Below are 19,783 nucleotides of genomic sequence, written 5' to 3'. Positions count from 1 at the left end.
GCTAGATGGAAGGATGCGGTACCCAGTAGCAGTCAAGATGTTTGCCTTCGCGCGAGATTGGCATTTGCTCTAACCACTGAGGCGTCGCGGAGGGATACCGGTCGTGGAAGGGGATTGGCTGCAGCAGCCAAATGCTGGGGCTTGGGGGTGGGGCTGGAGCCCGGCTCCAGGTGCCGGGAGCCTCATAGTCTATAAAAGGGACGCTTAATGCGCAGGTGAAAGGGTTTGGGCTGCTTCGAGTTTTTTGGGTTTTAGGCTGGTAGTTAGGGTTGCGGTTTTCATGAAGGCTCCTGAGTTTGGTAGGCTTTTCCTGGAATTACCGAGATCTTGTGGACTCCTTAATAAAGCACCCCGTTTTCACGTTTAGGGTCAGGACTGGACACTAAGGGGCGCTGCGCCCGGAGCGATGACCGAGACCCTCGGAAACTTCCGTGTTCCCCGGGTTAAAGCGAAGGTTAAATGGAGGGAATTCAGTAGAAAACAGGAAGAAACAAGAACGGAAGTTTGCAGGGGGAAAACAATGCAAGGAGCCCCTAAATATTTGAACGGATGCTCAGCCCTTCTCGTAATAAGAAAGATGTAAATTAAAACTTAGCTGTGAGCTGGCCATTGGCGGGGGTTGGGGTGGGGAGTGTCCCCAACGCCTGCACCGGGCACCAACCCCGCCACGCCCACCCTGAGTCCTGCATCGTGTCACTTGCTGGCAATGCCGGAGACCCGTCCACCCGTTCCCCTGATGGGGACCCCTTCTCTTCCTCCCTTCCCCCACGCCCTTCATCATCACATCCCAGGCTTTCCTAAGTTGCCTCCTTCTAGGGCCCTTACCCTTCGCCTTGGCAGACCCCCTCGTAGCTCCCACTGCTCTGCCGACCCCCTACCATCTGGACAACACAGACTTTCCAGAAACCAAAGGCATGTCCTGAGGGGCTTCCAGTCTGGACAAGATGGCATAGGCTTGTCTGTCCGCTCTTCCTGACTAATCTAACAATAAATGCAGGAAATAAGAGACCATGAAAAGGGGCGCCTGGGCAGCTCAGTCCATTAAGGGGTCCACTCTTGATCTCGACTCAGGTCATGATCTCAAGATTGTGATTTCGAGCTGCACATTGGGCTCTGCGCTGATAGTGCTGAGCCTGCTTGGGATTCTCTCTCTCTCTCTCTCTCTCTCTCTCTCAAAATAAATAAACATTAAAAAAGAGAGAGAGAGGGACGCCTGGGCAGCTCAGTTGGTTAAGCCTCTGATTTTGGCTCAGGTCATGATCTCGAGGTTCATGGGTTCCAGCCCCGCATTGGTCTCTCGGCTGACAGTTTGGAGCCTGCTTCGGATTCTGTGTCTCCCTCTCTCTCTGTGCTCTTCCCCCCACTCGCACTCTGTCTCTCAAAAATAAATAAGCATTTAAAAAAAGAAAAAAGAATTAAAAAAAAAACTTCGCTGAGCTAACCTTTCCGACCTGTCAGATTGGCAGGAACTTTGTTTGACACGGTACTGAGTTAGGCATGGAGCTGGCGGTGGGCAAACTGGCCCAGCCCCCCGGAGGCCATGGTGGGATCTCACAAAATAACATGTATTCACCTTCTGCCTAGCAATCCATTTTTACGGACCTACTCTGAAAATACACTTCCACACACAGGATACAAACCGTGTGCACAAAGCTTTATTCACAGTGGCATTATTTGAATTAACAAAAGATGGGAAACTACACGAACGTCCATCAGCAGGGAATGGATGGACAAACTAGGCTGTCAGCACTATGTAGCATTATATATATATATATATATATATATATACACACACACATATGTACATACATGTACATATATGTATATGTATGTATGTACATATATGTATATATATATATTTTTTTAATTTACTTTTTAAAGTGTTCTCTCTTTTTTAAATTCCTTTCAATGTTTATTTATTTTTGAGAAAGAGAGAAAAGGGGAGAGAGAGGGAGACCCAGAATCCGAAGCAGCTCCAGGCTCTGAGCTGTCAGCACAGAGCCCCGATGCAGGGCTCGAACCCACGAACTACAAGATCATGACCTGAGCTGAAGTTGGACGTTTAACTCACTGACCCACCCGGATACCCCAGCGGCATGTAGCATTACAGAGCGGACTATGAAGCATGAAAAAGAATGAGGACACCAGGGGTGTCCTGGGTCCTGTGGCGTGAGCTCCAGACGCTAAGCAGGCTGCTACCTTCAGCAAAAAGAAATGCCGAAAGGACAGAACCAGCACGATAAAAATAGTTGCTCCTAAGGGGTAGAGGTGGTGGTGGTGAGTCTGGTGGAAGCCGTGGGGGGTGGGGGTGGGAGATAGAATACAAATAAAGTGATAGTAATAACAATAGTAAAAGAAACCCAAAAATACACCAAACAAAAATCTGTGACAGTAGAAATTTGCCAAGATTGGCCCCTCTTCTCCCGGGACCCGACATTAGGTCGCGAAAGCGCAGGCATGCTGGGTGGGCGTCAAGGTCTCCCAAGTGGGGCCACGCTGCAGACTGCCCTAAGGGTTTCCAGCATCCTGCCCCTCTCCGGGGCTCCTGGGGGAGATGAGGAGGGCAGAAAGGAAATGACTTGTCTCTGCTTCTAGGTAATACAAACCTCCCCTCCACCGTGAGAAGGAGACACTGGATGTGGATCCCGGACAGTGAGGATGAGGGGCCCGGGAGAAGAGGGGAAGAGGGTGGGTCTCAGCACGCCCAGGCAATGGCGCGCACGCGTGCACACGCGCACACACACACACACACACACACACACACACACACACGGGTTCAGAGGCGGAGCTTCTCGACGCTCCTCCCCAGCACTGCCTCGTTCCACGCACGGGATGCCACGGCCTTCCAGAAGCACGTGGCCTGGCCTGCCTGCACCTGGCCAAGCCTACACCCGAGTGTACATCCGGGCCTTCCAGGCCCGGAAAGCTGCCCAGAGGATAAACTTGGGCTCTGTCAATCGGAGGTCCTTTGGACAAATGTATTTTCTCACAGTGAAACTGGGAAAAACAAAACTACTCAAAGTGATCTGTTCTTAGGAATCTGATTTACATTTTCAGATTAAAAAACAAAAATTGAGGGGCGCCTGGGTGGCCCAGTCGGGTAAGCGTCCGACTGTGGCTCCGGTCGTGATCTCACGGTTTGTGAGTTCGAGCCCCGCGTCGGGCTCTGTGCTGACGGCTCAGAGCCTGGAGCCTGCTTCCGATTCTGTGTCTCCCTCTCTCTCTGCTCCTCGCCCGCTCATGCTCTCTCTCTCTCTCTCTCTCTCTCTCTCTCTCAAAAATAAATAAACATTAAAAACATTTTTAAAAAATTAAAAAAAAAAAAGGGGGTGCCTGGCTGGCTCAGTCAGTAGAGCAAAGCAACTGTTGATAGTGGGGTTGTGAGTTCAAGCCCCACGTTGGGTGTAGAGATTACTTTTTTTTTTTTTAACGTTTACTCATTTAAAAAAAAATTTTTTTTTAATGTTTATTTATTTTTGAGACAGAGAGAGACAGAGCATGAACGGGGGAGGGGCAGAGGGAGAGGGAGACACAGAATCGGAAACAGGCTCCAGGCTCCGAGCCATCAGCCCAGAGCCCGACGCGGGGCTCGAACTCACGGACCGCGAGATCGTGACCTGAGCCGAAGTCGGACGCTTAACCGACTGAGCCACCCAGGCACCCCATCGTTTACTCATTTTTTGAGAGACAGAGTTGAGAGCCAAAGTGGACTGCTTAACCAAATGAACCACCCAGACTCCCTGAGATTACTTTTTTAAAAAAAATCGAGAACAAGAACAAATCACCCAAAAAGGGGGGAAAAAAGAGCTGTGTGCACAAGGAGTTCACAGCAAGTTTACTTTAGGTTTTAGGCTACTCTTAAAGCTGCTTAGATTGCACATTTTCTTCACCCTGGCCATTTTCAGTGCAGGAAGGGAGGAGACACCTAAGTTTGTCTCGATGGTGGCAGTTACAATGGACATTTTGAAGGAAGGTAGCCCTGAAAGGTTTCTAGCAAACGGGGTTTGGTAAATAGAAGTGAACTGTCTGTGGACTTGGTTTTGAACCCACTGGAGGTGGTGATGGATGCGATGGGTGACAAGCCACTGCTATTTGTGACAGGTAGTAAGGCCAGCCTGTGCGCGGGGGTCCAGGGCGGAGTGGAGAGGGGGTGCAGGGGGAGGCACTGAGAGTGGCTGGGCAGACACTCTGGGCGCCGAAAGTCTCAAGCCCCAGACTGGAGAGAGTTCTTCAGATTGGCCTCTGTCAGCCCCTGCGGCTCTGGGCCCTGCGTGGCGGTGACACGCCGGCAGTGTCCTGCCTCCCCACCCCCCGCCCCCCACCCCCCACCCCAGCCCAGTACCTTAAACTTTTTAGTGGCGTTAATGGCATCGAGGTCATTTTCTTCCAGCCACCACTGCGAGCAACGGGGGTCTCGGCTTCAGCTTGCAGGGTGGGGTATTACCTTGTGGTTGTGTGTTACGTTCTCGCCATCGACTCCGGGAAAACTTCTAAGAGCGGGTTCCCAATCTGCAGGTACATTTTGTCAGAGGCGTTTTGATTTTCCTGCCCCGGAGCAGCACTGACCTCTGGTGGGACAGATGGGTGTCCGTTTCAAATGGGTCCTAAGAGGATTCTTCTGGCCACAGATGGACTCGAGGGTGTCCCAGTGAGGCAGAGGAGGTGACGGAAATGGTATAAACGGAAGTGGGCGCTTATCTGGAAATGGCATCGGAGCCAATAGTCGCCAGTGAGCCAGTGGTGTTTCCTCAAAGCACTAGGGGCCAGTGTGGACCCTGGGTCGCAGAACCAGCACCCGGGAGGTATGCAGGGTGGTGTATGCAGCATATTCAGAGGCTCCCAAGTCCCCAGCAGGTGACAGTGGTCCTGGTGTCTACCCAGTAACTACCTACCCTACCCAATCCTCACAGAGCCCTGATGGGGTCTACTCGTCTGCTCCTCGGAATGGCCGTGTGGTGACGCGTTGCTGCCCCAGCCCCGGGTATCCCGGCCGACCATGGGGGGGGGGGGGGGGTGGGTCCCCATCTCCTTGCCTGTGATTGGTTGAGGCATGGACATGTGACATATTCTGCCCAACTGGGACCTGAAAGGAAGGGAGAGGGGCACCTGCATGGGTTCCCTAACTCCTAGAGACACAAGCCAGAGATGTCCCATTTCCTGCTTCCGGATGGGACACCTGAACTCCCACGGCCGTGTCGCGACCACGGGAAGAGCTAGTCGGCCACAAAAGCCCGCCCTGCGAGGAAGACTGAGCCACAGGGACTGTGGTTTGGGCCCTGTCAGTCTGGGCCTGCAGCCAGTCTGCCTTTGGGCCCCTCACGTGACCTAGCTCTCCTGTTGTTTAATGGGGCGCCTGGGTGGCTCGGTCAGTTGAGCGTCCGACTTCGGCTCAGGGCACGATCTCACCGTTCGTGGGTTTGGGCTCCGCACCGGGCTCTCTGATGTCAGCGCGGAGCCTGGAGCCTGCTTCGGATTCTGTGCCTCCCTCTCTCTCTGCCCCTCCCCCACTCGCACTCTGTCTCTGTCTCTCTCTCGAAAATAAATAAACATTAAAAATAATACAAATAAGCTGGCAGAGTCGGAGTTTTCTGTTCCTTGCTGTTGGAGCATCTTAGCTGATGCAAGTGTATGAAAATTCCTTGACTTTACTTTTCCCACAGCCGTCAGAATTTGGACTCAAGCACGACCAAGTCCTTCCTGTTTGGCATGATCAGAGCTGAAGGACCCAGGCAGGAGGAGAGGAAGGCCCATAAAGCGGTCCCAGGGCAATGCGCTTGGCAGGGCGGCCCGGGGAGAGGTGGCCCTGCCCGCCACACGATGGAAGGGGTCCCTGGGAGGTGATGAAGGGAACAAAGAAGTCTAACATCATAATTTATTTTTAAAGCAGTGTCAAGATATATATATCTTTTTTTTTTGGTTTGTTTTTAAAGCACTGACATTTGGGTAGGACAACAGAGAACAGACCCCTCTCCTGTGCAGATTGTCCACAGGGAAGCAAAAGGAATGGCAGGAGCAGACAGGGGAGGTGCCCGAGGAGAATCCCAGGAGCAAGAGGAGAGGACGGAGGGAGAGGAACTTACCCCCATCCCCGTAATCTCTAATGTGAGGTATGCAAAATGCCACTGCTGCTTTGAGTTCACTGTGTTGACGTAGCTTTATTTCGGCAAATACAAAATATTTCTAAGACCGTCATGGGCTCTCTCTGGGGCAGACCCTCTCCAGCTCGGTTGGCTAGGAATTTTCCTGCCCGTGGGGCGAACAGAAACAGGGCCCGTGCAGCAGGCAGGAGCCCCGCCGTTATCCGTGTCCTCGCAAGTTCGTGGACTCCCAGAGATTTACTGACCTCCTGATGTGTCCCGTGCGCTGTCCCGTGAGGTCATTCTGGTGTTTTACTCAATGCTGTCTGGGGACCTGCTCTCTCCCTGCACACGTGCCTCGCTTCTCTGAAGGACTTTCGTCTCCTTAAAGGGAGGCCCCGTGTTGCATGTGTGATTTCTTCTACCTCTAGTAGCTAGCGTGGCCCTGGGTGCGTTATAAGCACTCAGATGAGCCTATATGTGAAGTAAGTCTCACGCGTCCGCGGGGGAAGCTCTCCGAGGGTCCCAACTCTGATAACACCGATCTGCTCCAGTGTGGAAGGTGAGGGTCGAGTTCGAGTTTTTGCTAAAAGGACGTTCAGAGTCCCCCCACCACGGCCCCTTGGGCACATGGGTGTGGGAAGGATTCAGGGGCGCTGGGGGAAGACGGGTAACAGGTCCTGCTGCCCGAGTGTCCAGTCTAACAACCCTGCGCTCTCATTCTGCCTCAGAAGGCTTTCTGGAAGCTTCTGTGACTGCACGGACGTAAGCCGTAGGGGAGCATTCTCTTAGAAAAAAAAAAAAAAAATGTCTGACTCCGAAGACAATAATCCCGATTGCTGGAAAACCATGCCTAAGTTTTGGGAACCACGTGGCCTGTGTGTAGCGCCTCTACAGCTACAGACGTGAGAGCGAGCGAGCGAGCCTGCCGCAGCCGGCAAGTCGGGGACGGGGCCTCGCGGGCGGAGGCAGCCTACATGTCGTACAGCCGGAGCTGCTCCTGCACGTCGCCGTCTGTCATCTCCCCAAACGTCTCCTTGTTGTCCTTCATGAGCTTGAAGATGGCCTCCAGCTGCTCCTTCTGCACTCTGTGGGGAAGAGAGGGGACAGAGGAAGAAGGTGCTCGGGGGCCCAGCGCAGGGGGCCGCCCAGCGCGTCCGGGGCTGGGGCGCTCCCCTCTCGGCTGGTGCCGCGTCTGCTTTCCGGGACAGCAAGAAAGTTAAACTGAAGCCAGATCCACTCAAGACACACGAGCTGGTTGGGCCGAACGGCCTCAGCCCGAAGGTTCTAAAAGCGGGTTCTAAGTCTGGGGTTTTCCCTGCAGGTCTGGGGACCCACGTGACCCTGAGAGTTCCTGCGGCCCTGTTTCCCCATGGGGGCCTTTTGAGCTTAGATCTCGCGTGACCCGGGACGTAACGGGGAGAGGGCTGTTTCCGTTCCGTGGCCAGAGAGCCCACGAGAAACCATGTTAGTGACAGCCTTTTAGAAGGATGAGGACAGAAACCGTTACCAGCTGGGAAGCAGAGAGCACACGGAGGTGCGTACGGCGGCTTGACCAGGGGCAGGGTTGGCGCGGGGTCTCGCTGCCCGGAGGAAGGGGCTCCTCTTCCTACTTGGCACAGATACCTTATGGCCAGCGGGCGCCCTGAACTGGCCTGCACACAGGCCTGTGAGTGAAAGGCTCTTATCTTTTTCTTTTTTTAAGTTCTTATTTATTTATTTTGAGAGAGAGAGAGAGAGAGAGAGAGAATGAGCAGGGGAGAAGCAACGGGAGAGGGAGAGAGAGAATCCCGAGCAGGCTCTGCACGGTCAGCATGGAGTCCGACGCCGGGCTCGAACTCGCGCAGCATGAGATCATGACCTGAACTGAAATCAAGAGTCGGAAGCCCAGCCGACTGAGCCATCCGGGTGCCTCTCAAGGGCTGCTGTCTTTAAGAGGCTCAGCCACCCCATCTGACCAGCACAGGACAGCTCCCAGGGGCACGAGTGTTGTGAAAGGCTGGGGTGAAACCGCAGCGGGTAACAGGGCTCGGGGCCAGTCTGGGGCCTGTTCCCGCTCCAGGTGCTGGCAGCGAGGCTGGTCCTGAGGTTTCCCTGCGCACCGGCCCTCCCTGCAGCCGGCTCCGCTTTAGACGCCGCACGGCAGGGCTTCGGCACGGCCTCCGGCCACCCAGCACCCATAGCGCTGCTCGGGGCGGGGTCCCACCGTCTGGTCTTGTCCCACCAGACTCCTTCGGCGGTGACCCCTTCTCTACCATCCAGCAAGTGGTTTCCTGGCTAGAGCAGCATCTAGAAGCTGAAATACTCAAGTCCCAACTCCCAGCCTCTCTTCGTCGCCCTGGGAACTGTGATTTCTACGGTCCGTTTTCCTGTCCTGCCATAGGTGTTCTGTACCCTACAGTCCGACAAAAGCACTGGGAATGGAAAGGGTGTGTGTTGGGGTCCCTGGACGGCATCACAATCCCCCCGCCCCGAGTGAACGCAAATTCTCAGGTATTTTCGCCGGCCGCGGCGCTTGGGCAGTTTTCGCAGACATAGGACTTGTACTCTGCTAGAGGGTAACGGGCATCAGAATGAGAGCTCAAATTCTAATGGGTTCAAAGGACATGATTTCTTAAAAGCAAAGCGAAACTGAAAAAACACACGGTCACCGAGATCATCTACTCAAAGTTTATTGGGCTGAACAAAGGCTGAATACACAGATCCAAGCCATCAGGAGGACGTGAGGCTTGGGGCCCACAAGCCGTGTTCAGAAAGATTCCAGACAACTAACTAGCTAGGTCTGACCCGGAGGGAGGCAGTCACCCGCTCACGGTGTCATTAAGATCCCAGTCTGGACAAGGCCGTCGTATTGCGTGTGTGGGGACCTGGGTGCTAACAAGACAGCATCTACTTGTCAGGTCTCGGTGTGGCTGGTGTTCTGTCCCGCGCTCCGTCCCTAAACCTAAGGTTCGAGGCCCAGAGGAGAGGGTCACTGGGAATGCGACACGGCCTAGGGGTTGACATCCCGGCCTTCCATCAGATGGCGATCGTTTTTCTAAAAAACTTACTGCTTAAAAAAATGTTGTAACCAACACATCTAAAAACTGCACATTAGCCTGGTATAGTATAAACGTCGAACAGTATAAAATTCCAAGAAACGGATCTGGGACTGCTCTCGTTCTCTCGCGAAATTCTAACTTATCTATGAAACCTTCTAGGAAAAGGCATAGTCGAGAGATCTATTTCAAGCAAACTATTCTTATTGCTTCTGCCAAAGCGAAGGTGGAGATTCGGCCGAGCTTGATAAGAGCGTCAGTGAAAAGGCTTCTTTTAGCAACAAGAGGGCTGGATTCAAGCCTCCTCGAAATGCAGAGTCAGGGCAACCGCGAATCTCTAGCCGACGCTGGTTCCCTGCCGCCCCGCCGTCGATATAGCGTCTCTCACCCCCCCAACAACCGCGCCCGGAAGGGGGAAGTGGGTCCCCAGGGAGAGGAAGACGAGACCACCCCTAAGCCAGCCACAGAGTGCCGGCGTCTCTCCCTCATTTGCCTGGCACGCCTCCAAGTCTTTCCCGGGTTAGGCGTCAGTGGAGGAAATGGCAGGGGGTGGGCGGCTGGAATGCAGCCACATGGTTTTAAAATGACAAGGTGGCTGCCACTGGCCATATCACAGGTGTGAAGGGTGTGTGGAGAGCTGGGTTCAGTGATACGAAAAATCAAAGTCTACGAAACCCTTGCTTAACCGAGCCATCCGCGCCAACAGGGAGGAACGCATCTCCCCCGGGGGTGGGGGGCCAAGGCGCCCCCTGGCATCCTCCCTGCCGAGGGACGGGTCCTGACGGAGGCTCTAGGTCCCAGCGGGTTTATGTAGGCAAGAGGCACCCGGGAGCCCGCGTGGCTCCGCTCTGGGGATTTCCATTCTAGCGCTCAAGCTTTTAAGATGTCAAAGGGAAAAAGCCTTTAGCAGGAGGCTAAGGATAACTTCATTATTCTTCGGTTCTGTAAAGAGAAATAGGGAGAAAAGATCATTTATTTTACTCCTTCCATCTTGCAAGTATCACGGGGCGGGGGTGGGGGCGGGGAGGAAAGGGGGACATCGGGGACGACGGGGGAGGACGTTTGGAGTTGCAGAAGCCGGGCTGGACACTGGTTTCTCAGACACGGGGTAAGTTTGCTTCTATCACCTGCAGCAAGACAGTCTGTCCCCCAGAGCATGGCACGGTGGCAGCCCGCCGACCCCCATTCTGCGTCCGTGAGGCGCTTAGTTAGGCAGAGGGGGCCCCCGCATCTAGGCAGTTGGGCAGGGCAGACGTCTAGACAGATACTGGGTGCTCCGGATCTTTGGCTATGTGCTTCCCTGGGGCCCTCCCGTCCCGCTCTTCCTATTCCCACTGGCTGGGTTTTGTCCCCGCCGGGGACACTGGCACCCTAGGATGTGTGCCCACCCCGTCTAAACAACACCCAGCAGCCCACAGACTTGATGAGGGAAGAGGAGACGATTTTGTCCCTCTGGCGCCCTCTTCTGGAGGTCAGCGTCGCTCATGTTTCTAGACCTTCACACGGGCAAATCCCTCACGGACACACCAGGTTGCGGACACGGGAATATCCCACAGCCTGGGTTCCTCCGCCCGCTCTCGCCCTTCCCTGTTATGCTGAACAAAACACCTTCCACTAGAGTCGTGTCCACACCCAGAAAGGTCAGGACATTGCCGAGGACCTTCAGAATGGAGTGGGTGCTGGGGTCCCAGGTTCCCATCCATCAGAGCCACTTTGGACCGGAAGGTGGGAAGAACGGATGGCATACAAGGACAGGTGTGGCCAGGGGTGCTTTTTTTTTTCTTTTTCCTGCCAAGCCTCCAGCTTCACTAGCTCTGGGAGCGGGGAGGAGCGGTCCGCAGCCTGCAAACCCGCCAGCCCAGCTACACCCTGAGGCTGGATGGGGCGCCTCCCAGAGGAGCTTCGGTGCGAACGCACAGTCCCCCAGCCTGGCATGGCAGTGCCGAGGATACCTGTGAGCCCTAGGCCCCAGGGGACACCTCGAAGGAGGGGGTGCAGCCAGTGAGAAGCGGGCTCATTCTTCGGCAGCAGCTGTCTCTGGATTTGCAAACCTTACCATTTCCGACCCCTTGGGCAGAAGGAACCTGACCTGCGGGCGAGTCTAAGGATGGGAATGTCCGTTTAAACACGCGGAAGGACAATCTGGGGTCTTGACTTTAGTCCTGCTTCCTAAAGGCCGTGTTCTGAAGACGTATAGAGTGAGGCTTTGGGGGATGCTCTTTAGTGGGACCACTGAAGATTCGGGCTCTGGATATGGCTCTGTTGGCTGAGGTGATAAATTTAACATCGGGGACTTGCAGCATTTATTTGTTAACTAGCTTGCAACTCGACTGGGACCCGGAGTGCCAGGAGAGGAATTAGAAGCAGGCAGAGTTTGGTCAGAAAGAATCTTGACAGGCAGAGAAGGGAGCAGACGTTTCGCTGGCCTGTGGTTTTAGTGGTTTGACAATAATATGCCTGTTCTTTTCCATACTGGGATTCCAGGGCCGTCTCCTAGACTCAGCTGGGACCAGAGCTACCTCGCACCCGTCGGCTCTCTCCCGGGCCACACGGGAACCACCGTGCTGTAGATGAAAAAACAAAGCCAAACTTGCCAGCCTCTGCAACCCCAAGCGTGGCCATGCAAGGAACAGAAGCAGCCGTTGAGAGGGGTGGCGCGTCAGGGGGCCCCATGCAGTGCCGCGTGAGCCGGGCCTCGCGCAGGGGCGGGAGGGAGCAGGCACAGGCAGGCTCGTCCAACAGCCGCGGGGAGCATGCTGGGGAAGGGCGGTAATGAAAATGAACATGAACTCCAGCTCCACCCTTCGAGGACGGTGTTTCGCCCCTCAAGTTGGGGCGCAGCGGTGATAACCACAGCCTACAGATGAGGAGAGATCGCCCCCTTCACCCCAAGAGCGACACCCGGGGCGCGGTCTCCACCGCACGGAATAGCCAGGTGTGAACTGATATACGACAAGTCCCCGAAGACTCCGTAGCAAAAGACCCTCCTGTCTAAACATAACAGAGAAGGGACTTTCCCTCCCCATCGCCAAGGTCCCAGCTCGGAGCCCAGCGACAGTGGCTGTCTGACCCCTGGCCCGAGGCCTGGCATCCATCCCCTAACTGGTCCTTCCTGTTCCAGTGGCTCCTCACATCCTCTGAGCACCGGGAACCAAGACCTCAGCTCCGTCCACGGGGACCTTCGAGAGCCCACAGGTGCGTCCAGCCCTGCCTATCCTTAATCCCGGGGCTGCGAAATGTTTCTGTAAAGGGCCCGATACAGACTCTTTTGGGCTTTGTGGGCTTTCTCACTCCGGCCACAGCAGCGCAGAAGCCACCACAGGCCACAGGAAAACCAGAGTGGCCGTGTTCTGGTCACACTGAGCATAGTGACCAGGGCTGTAGTCGGCCACCCCTTCCTCTGAGCCGAAAAACCTGCCTGTCCCACAACTTGGGAGCCCGGGGTTTTTGCCACACGAGGTTTTATCAGCTGCATCACCTTCTTAGGGCAGGACCAAAGTGGCAGGGGGACAGCCAGGGGGTTTCCGGCAGCCTCCCTGGTCCCCAGGGGAATGACAGTTCTGCCCAGCCTCACAAGGGGGCGCTAGCTCCCCGCCAGCTGGTCCATGAGGCCCACGGGGGACTCGTGTTCACTGGGCTCCCAGGACCCTGCAGCCCTGGGAGAGGGGCCTGGTCACCCAGCGACCCCCGTGCTGGCGAAGAACGAGGCGGCTGGGTGCTCGGTGCGCAGAATGAATTAATTGGTTATGAAGGCGGCGGGGGGGATGGGGGAGGTTTAGACCACGCCAGTCATGTTGGGGACACATTAACAGACAGGAGGGGGGAAGCACCAGTGGTCTAAGAAGTCCGTCTCCTTACCAAAAGGATTTGCAAGATTATGTGTGGCTCAGGACCTAAGGAACGTGCTACAGGGAAGTGAGGTCAGAGGTCAGCTCAATCCTGAAATATAAAGGCAGCAAACCGGGTCACACCCACAAGCAGTGTCACCAGCACGGAGGAGTGGGGGGGGCTCCCCTGGAGGCCAGGTCCCCCTGTTCCGGGTCCTCCTCCCGCTGGGCCGACACCGCCACCCCTCCGCCCCTGGGGAAGAGCCTTCCAGGCTGGCTTTGGAAGAAGCGGGAAACAGCCACAGGAAGGGAAATGCGGGTTCTCGTGGACAGAGCGGCTTCTGACTTTTGAGGGACCCTGAGTGGTGTGGCCAGTGGCAATGAAAGGGTGGCTGAGTTATGCATTCTGGAAAAATAAACCCTCCTGTCCCCTGTGACCCGAGAACCCCAGCTTGTGCTAACGAGCGGGCGGTGGTCACCACAAGCCTGGGCTCCCGTTTAGATCCTGCTTGAACCAAAGCACGCCAGCAGGCTCCAGGCCTGGAGACCCCGGGGCTCGGGGTCAGACCCCGGGTTCTCCCTTCCCCAGGTGTCCTGCTGTTTCCAGAGCGCTCCTTGGCACGCTGGCGGGATGGAGCGCAGAGGATCCGCGGAGGTTAGCCCACGGGTGTGCGGGGGGTGTCCGGCGGGGGTGGGGGGCGCCTGACTCTAAACCCGGGGTGCTACACGGCTGCCTCTGCCTCTGAGCTCCACAGAGCAGAACAGATACAGAAGGAAGGCGGCCGCTGGGCGAGGAGGGGCTGGAGGGGAGCGGCCAGATAGATGAGCAGGAAGAATCGAGCTCTGTCCTGAAGTGACAGATTGGTTCTGTCATGAACTCTATCTGGTCCAGGCTCTTCCCCGGCATCTCGCTTTTTCCCTCTGCAGTGGGGTGGGGTGGGGCAGGGGAGGGGCTCAGCGGGTCCTCCCGAGAGAGCGAGCGCCCGGAGGGGACCGTCTCCAGGGGAGAAGAGCCCGGCTGAGTGGAGGCAGGACAGACAGATAGGAAAGAACCCTTGAAACGAAAACAAAACAAAACGGAGGGTGGCAGGGGGTGGGGGCAGGCAGCTGGCCCGAGGCTCAGCTCGCCTCCTCTCCTGGCCCCCGAGGGCAGGGGCCAGACAGCCCTGGCTCGTCGGAGAGGAAGGTGTGCGGCCTACCTCTGTTCTTCCTCCAGCTCCTCTTTGGTCATCATCTTCTTGTACTGGTTTCCCCGCAGCTTCCCGGGGCTGTATTTAAAGGAGAAGACCTCTCCCCCTGCAGGGAAGAGACGGGGAAGGGGGTAAGAGCTGGCGCGTGGGACTGGGGAGGGGGCTGGGCGCCTCCCACAGACTCCGAGTCCCCCCCCCTCCCCCCGTCCACCCCGGTGACCACGCACGTGCTGCCCAGGCCTCCGAGAGGGGACCTGCGACTTTTCTGCTCGACTGGCAGGGCTCCCTCCCACACTCTTTCCATGAAATCCCACAGTGACTTAGGGACTCGAAAGGGGGATACAGAGACAAAAATGAGATAGTTGGAGAGAAATCAGTCCCCCTCCCCAAACGGTATGGCTCCATCCACCAAATGCTGGACCCCTCCCCCAAGGCAGGGTTCAGCCATCCACAGAGCTGTCTGGCAAAGGCTCCCACCAAGCCGCTGCCTTCGAGGACACTCTACCCTTGTCATTGAAGCCGCCCCCCCCCACCCCCATTACTGCTGTGCGAATTACATCAGACCCAGCAGGCTGGGCCAAGGTGCTGGGCTCCCTGCCTCTCCTCGGGTCCCAGGCCCGGAGGGTGGCACAGGGACTCCTGATCCTTCTGCCGAGGTCCTCCAGGCTCTGGGGCTTGGGGGATGCCCACCAGCTATCAGAAATCTGAAATAACGCATCCAGCTCACAGGAGTGATGTGGGATCTTTCACACCGTGTTGAATTTGGGCATCCAAACCGGTGCCTAGTACTGAATAGGTGTACCGGGATTTGCCAGTCCCCGAGAGCAGACTCCTTAGCTGCCTTAGAACAAACAATCTCGGGGCGCCTGGGTGGCGCAGTCGGTTGAGCGTCCGACTTCAGCCAGGTCACGATCTCGCGGTCCGTGAGTTCGAGCCCCGCGTCAGGCTCTGGGCTGATGGCTCGGAGCCTGGAGCCTGTTTCCGATTCGGTGTCTCCCTCTCTCTCTGCCCCTCCCCCGTTCATGCTCTGTCTCTCTCTGTCCCAAAAATGAATAAAAAACGTTGAAAAAAAAATTTAAAAAGAACAAACAATCTCGAGGCCTGATGAGAGGGCACGCCAGAGGTCTGGACAGAGAAAGGCAGGAATGTGCGACAGGGAGCCAGGGCAGGTGCTGAGCAGAGACTGCCAGGGCGGAAGAGAAAAGAGCTTCAGAGCGGAGTGCTGGGCTGAGTATCGGAGGGAGAGAGCCCACCCCCCCGGGAATCGATGGCCGTAAGTGGTCCTTCAACCCAGCAGGTGTAGGGCAGACGGCCTCTGGCCACCCCTGGGACAGAGACTGATTGGCTTGTCTTGTCTAATTTCCATTAAGGTATAAAGAATTGACTAAGGGCAACGTGGAGGCCAGCAAATCACCCTCCCACACAGAGGTAGTCCTTTTCAGTTCTGTTCTAGAGGGTTTACCTCTCTGTCACTTCAATGTCAGGAATCTCGAACACCCTGCCACCAGGCCACCCTGACCTCCAGCTGGCGGCTGTCCGGCTTGATCACACAGGCTGATGTGGGCTCAGGGGGAAGAAGGGGCCTCAGCCCCTCTGATTCAGGTTCTCTCTGGGCTGAAGGAAGAAGGTTCTGGATGCAAATTCAGAACCCACATGTAATGTGGTGGGGGCTGTGTTTCTGCTCTCCAAAACCTGGCTCGGGAGGAGAACGCTGGCCGGCTCCCAGGGCACAGTCCTCGTGGGGCGCCCCTGGGGCTGTGGCCCTGCCTTAGGGAGAAGTTCCTACATTAGTACCAGGATTCATGGGCTCTTTATTCTTTCTGCAGACATGAAGTGAGCTCTCCGCTAGGTGCTGGGGGCTTAGCCGTGAATCAAACGGGCAGCAAGCCAAGATAAGTAAAATACAGCGTTTGACGCTGGTCATGAGGGCTCTGCAGAAAGAACAGGGGTGTGGGAGGCAGGGAGGGGGCTGCTTGGAAGTTTCACTGGAGATGGGGTGGGGGTGGCATCGGGAAGGGTTTTGCAGATGATAGTGGAAGGCAGCAAACCCTGCGCTGTCTGGGAGACAGATCCAGTAAAGCAGGGAGGCCAGCGGCACTGGGTGGCAGACAGAGGGGCCAGGCCGCGTGGTCGGGGAGGGGGGGCTTGGTTCTTCCTCCGGGTGAGACAGGGCTTGGGGCAGAGACAGGGGAATCCGTTCCCACCCCCCCACCCCCACCCCCCACTGGAGACCCTGGTCCCCGCTGGCCGGCTCTTCTGGAACACAGCTCAGGCTGACAAACCAAGGGCTGGGTCCTTGTGGACCGCAGGATCAGGGGCTCCCAACAGCACCAGGTATGGCCTGCCTGCATCTGAGGATCTGGGTGCTTTGCTGAGTAATTCCGAGCCCCTGTCGGAGGGGCCTGGGTCCCTGGTTGCCAGGAAAGCCCTGAGAAGCCTGCCTTCGGGGCGGAATCACACAGAGCCGCGGTCTCAGACTGAGCTCACCGACCAACGCACCAACCACCAACTACGACGCTCGCTCTGGACCTCCAAGAGAGGCAACAAAGAAACCCAATTACCCTCAACGTCAAGGTCATTGTGTTGCTATGTTTTAGAAAAATAGCGATTTTAATTCTGCCAGCTGGGTGCTGCTCAAGGTTTCAATTTACGGGGCAGGTCTGATGATTTTATGTTTTCCGAGCCAGGCAGAATGAACGAACGAATGTCCGTCCGGAAAAGCTTTTCCCTTAATCACATCACACGTGGCGTACCGAGTGATCCGCGGCCGCGTCCAATCCAGCCAGACCAGGGGGTTTCAATGTGAGAGCCTCCCGGGGAGGAGGACTTCTAGCAGCCTTGTGTGACTGACTCACCAATTTGCTTAGGAAGGGCATCTTAGCGACACTAATCAATTAGCCTGGGAGCTGAGCTGCTCGCTGTGGAGGGCCTGGGGGCCCACTCTTCTTTCCTCTGACAGCTGGGGACATAGCCCTCCCCTCCCCTCCCCTGCTTTGTCAGAGCTGGCAGGTGGCGGCTGGGGGCTGGGGGCCGTCCAGGGGCAGCAGTCAGATAAGGAGGGAGGGCCCAGGGATGAGGCACACTGGGGGTGGGGGTGGGGCTAGTGAGCCTCCCCTTGTCCTGGCCGAGGGGCCTCCAGCGGCCTCGGCTCCTGCCCCTTTCTGTGTCCCCAAGTCACTAACGGGATCCCCACCTCTGGCATCCCTGCAGCCACCTGGGGCCACAAGGCAGGGACAGACCCCAGGGCCACAGTTCCCGTGTGTCTCTAACCCCCAGATGATGGAGAAGCTAGGAGAGCAGGGTCCCCCCGCACCGGGCTCCCCAGCTGCCTGCCCTTCCCTCTTCCCCTGAGGCAGTACTGACAGAAACCGCAGCGGCCTGTGGGGCCTCAGCGGGGTGCCGGGGGCCCCCCAGTGCAGCCGCACCGCCAGCCCACACGCCCACACCAGCCGTGGTCACTGCATTCCTGCAACGCGTTCTTTCCACTGCCCCTGCCAGCAGTCGGCCAAAAGTCACAGCAACAGTCTTGCCTTTTGACAAATTGAGAACTACTTCAGACATACACGAATGCACGTCCTCCGTGTACTCGCCATGTAGATGAACAAATGTTGACATGTTGCTGTTTTTTGTTTTCTTGGCTTTTGTCTTTGAGTTTGTTTATTTATTTTGAGGGGGCAGGAGGAGAGAGAGAGAGAGAGAGAGAGAGAGAGAGAGAGAATCCCAAGCAGGTTCCGCACCAGCAGCTCAGAGCCTGACTCGGGCCTCGAACTCACAGACTGTGAGATCATGACCTGAGCCGAGATCAAGAGTCGGACGCTTAACCGACTGATGGAGCCACTCAGTCGCCCCTGATTGTTTGTGTTTGTTTTCAAGAAATAAAACACGACAGACCCAGCGGAAACCCACACCGTGCTTGGTTCTGCCTCTGTCCGTCCAGGGCACTGGCCCCCGGGGGTGCCCAGGACAAGCCCACCGCCTTCCACCCGGTCGGGTTCGAGCTGGCCAGTTTCCTTAATGCTCCCGGACACGCCTGCTCCCTTCTCCTGGCCGGCCAGAGTCTGATGGCAGGGATCCCACTCACCATCTTCCTCCTCAGGCTCTGCTCGGGGTGGGTCCTCCTGGCCATCATGCTCCTGCTCCTCTTCCTGCAAGACAAAGAGAGAGTCAGCGCCCGGTGCCCGGAGCTCGACACGGTTTACTCGGATACCGCCACCCAGGCGTCCCCGACCCCTTGGTGAAAGCGACCTGACCCTGGCCCCCGGGCGGGAGGGATGCGCCACAGTGGTGGGGGCACTGGAGGCCGGTGACCACCTTGGGGAGGTGGGGCAGCGGTGGGCAGAGCGTCAGGAGAGGAAGGGGCCGCCGAGGGCCAGTCTGAGCCCACACCGGTGCCTGTCTGTTGGGCGTGGTCGGGAGGACCCTGGTGGGGGCCACGGTTAACCAGCAGGTGGAATCCGTATGATCCCCGAGCTAACGCTGTTTGGCCAAGACGATAAGGGCCGAGGTGCTGTGCTTTTGACCTTTGGACCTCAGTCTCTTTACCCTTTCCGGGTGGGTGCTGGCCAAAGCCTGTGGATGCCGTTTTGGTAAAGGGACTGGGGACTCCCATCCCACAATCTGGGTGCGACTAAAGGCACCAGAGGAAAGCTGGCGGGCCATCCGGGGCCGGGCCATCACAGAGAAGGTGCGTTCACGGGCTCTGCCTCCCGGAACCTCATTCCTCCCATTTCAGTGTCCATTTCCCCCACCTCCTGGAGGCCCAGCTCTCCCACGAATGGACTCAATAAACAGACGGCTGGAAGGAGCGTCCTGAGATGGCCTTCTTGGGAGGAAGGAGTGACTCTAACCTGCAGGAATGCTGGGGGGCACCGGGGACACGCGGCCCAAGGAGCTGTGATGGACAGCGGGCCGGCGGATCCGGAGACACCCCCGGTTTACAAGGGGGAGGCACACACGGAGTGAGCTCCCCGGGCGGCGAAGGCAGCACGCCCAGGCCTCTGGGACTCGGCGCCCGGAGGCGTGCAGCCAGGGTGGCGGCCTCGGCAGGGGCAGGGAGGAGCGGCCGCAGAGCGGAGGAGCTCTGTCCCTCACGGCAGAGCGAGCGAAGCTGGGCTGCAATTCTGCACGAGCCCAACCGCGGGTTGTAAGTGGCAAACCCTGAAGGGCCTTGACTTTCTGTCGCTCACAAAAGGCAGCCAGGGGGAGCCGGGCGGGAGACGGGAGCAGGGCTCTCCATTCAGTTTCCATCCAGCTCAGCGTCAGAAGTGAGCGATGTTGCCCAGAGCGCAGGTCAGTACGTGGCGCCTGGGTGTCCAGATGCCCCGAGAAGTTTGCCCAGCAAAGCATCTTTGTGGCTGTGGGGAGGGGGCGGGGGCAGGACCCTTCGGGGGAGGCAGGGTAAGGAGACACCCCTGTGACCCAGCACACCCACTGCTAGGGACCTGCTCTGGACTGGAAAACCATCTGTCCGGGTTTTTCTACGGTGACTCTGATTTTGTGCCGCAGAAACCAATCCAAACTGGAAACCACTGAAATGTTCATCCTTAGAGTTCCATATATTTGGTTAACATGTTCACCAAAATATTAACAGGTTGAATATATCACAGCGCACACACACACACACACACACACACACACACCATGCATCAGTG

General features: G+C 56.9%; 1 protein-coding gene across 2 annotated transcripts in view; it reads right to left on the bottom strand.

Moving 5' to 3' along the window:
- Window positions 1-6,135: 6,135 nt before the first annotated feature.
- Window positions 6,136-19,783, bottom strand: part of MXRA7 (matrix remodeling associated 7) — a 29,367-nt gene continuing 15,719 nt past the window's right edge. The window contains exons 2-4 of one of the 2 annotated variants that reach the window (XM_058703549.1): window positions 18,214-18,277; window positions 14,142-14,238; window positions 6,136-7,165 (exon numbers count right to left, since the gene is read on the bottom strand). In XM_058703549.1, coding sequence (XP_058559532.1) covers window positions 7,051-7,165; window positions 14,142-14,238; window positions 18,214-18,277 — 276 coding nt within the window. In that variant the 3' untranslated portion in view covers window positions 6,136-7,050. The remainder of the gene's footprint in view (window positions 7,166-14,141; window positions 14,239-18,213; window positions 18,278-19,783) is intronic. The other variant, XM_058703550.1, reaches the window with a different exon arrangement.

This window comes from Neofelis nebulosa, chromosome 16 (assembly GCF_028018385.1).
Source record: "Neofelis nebulosa isolate mNeoNeb1 chromosome 16, mNeoNeb1.pri, whole genome shotgun sequence".
Classification (NCBI taxonomy): Eukaryota; Metazoa; Chordata; class Mammalia; order Carnivora; family Felidae; genus Neofelis; species Neofelis nebulosa.
Note: the sequence above shows the minus strand (reverse complement) of the source record. Positions and strands in the feature narration are given on the sequence as shown.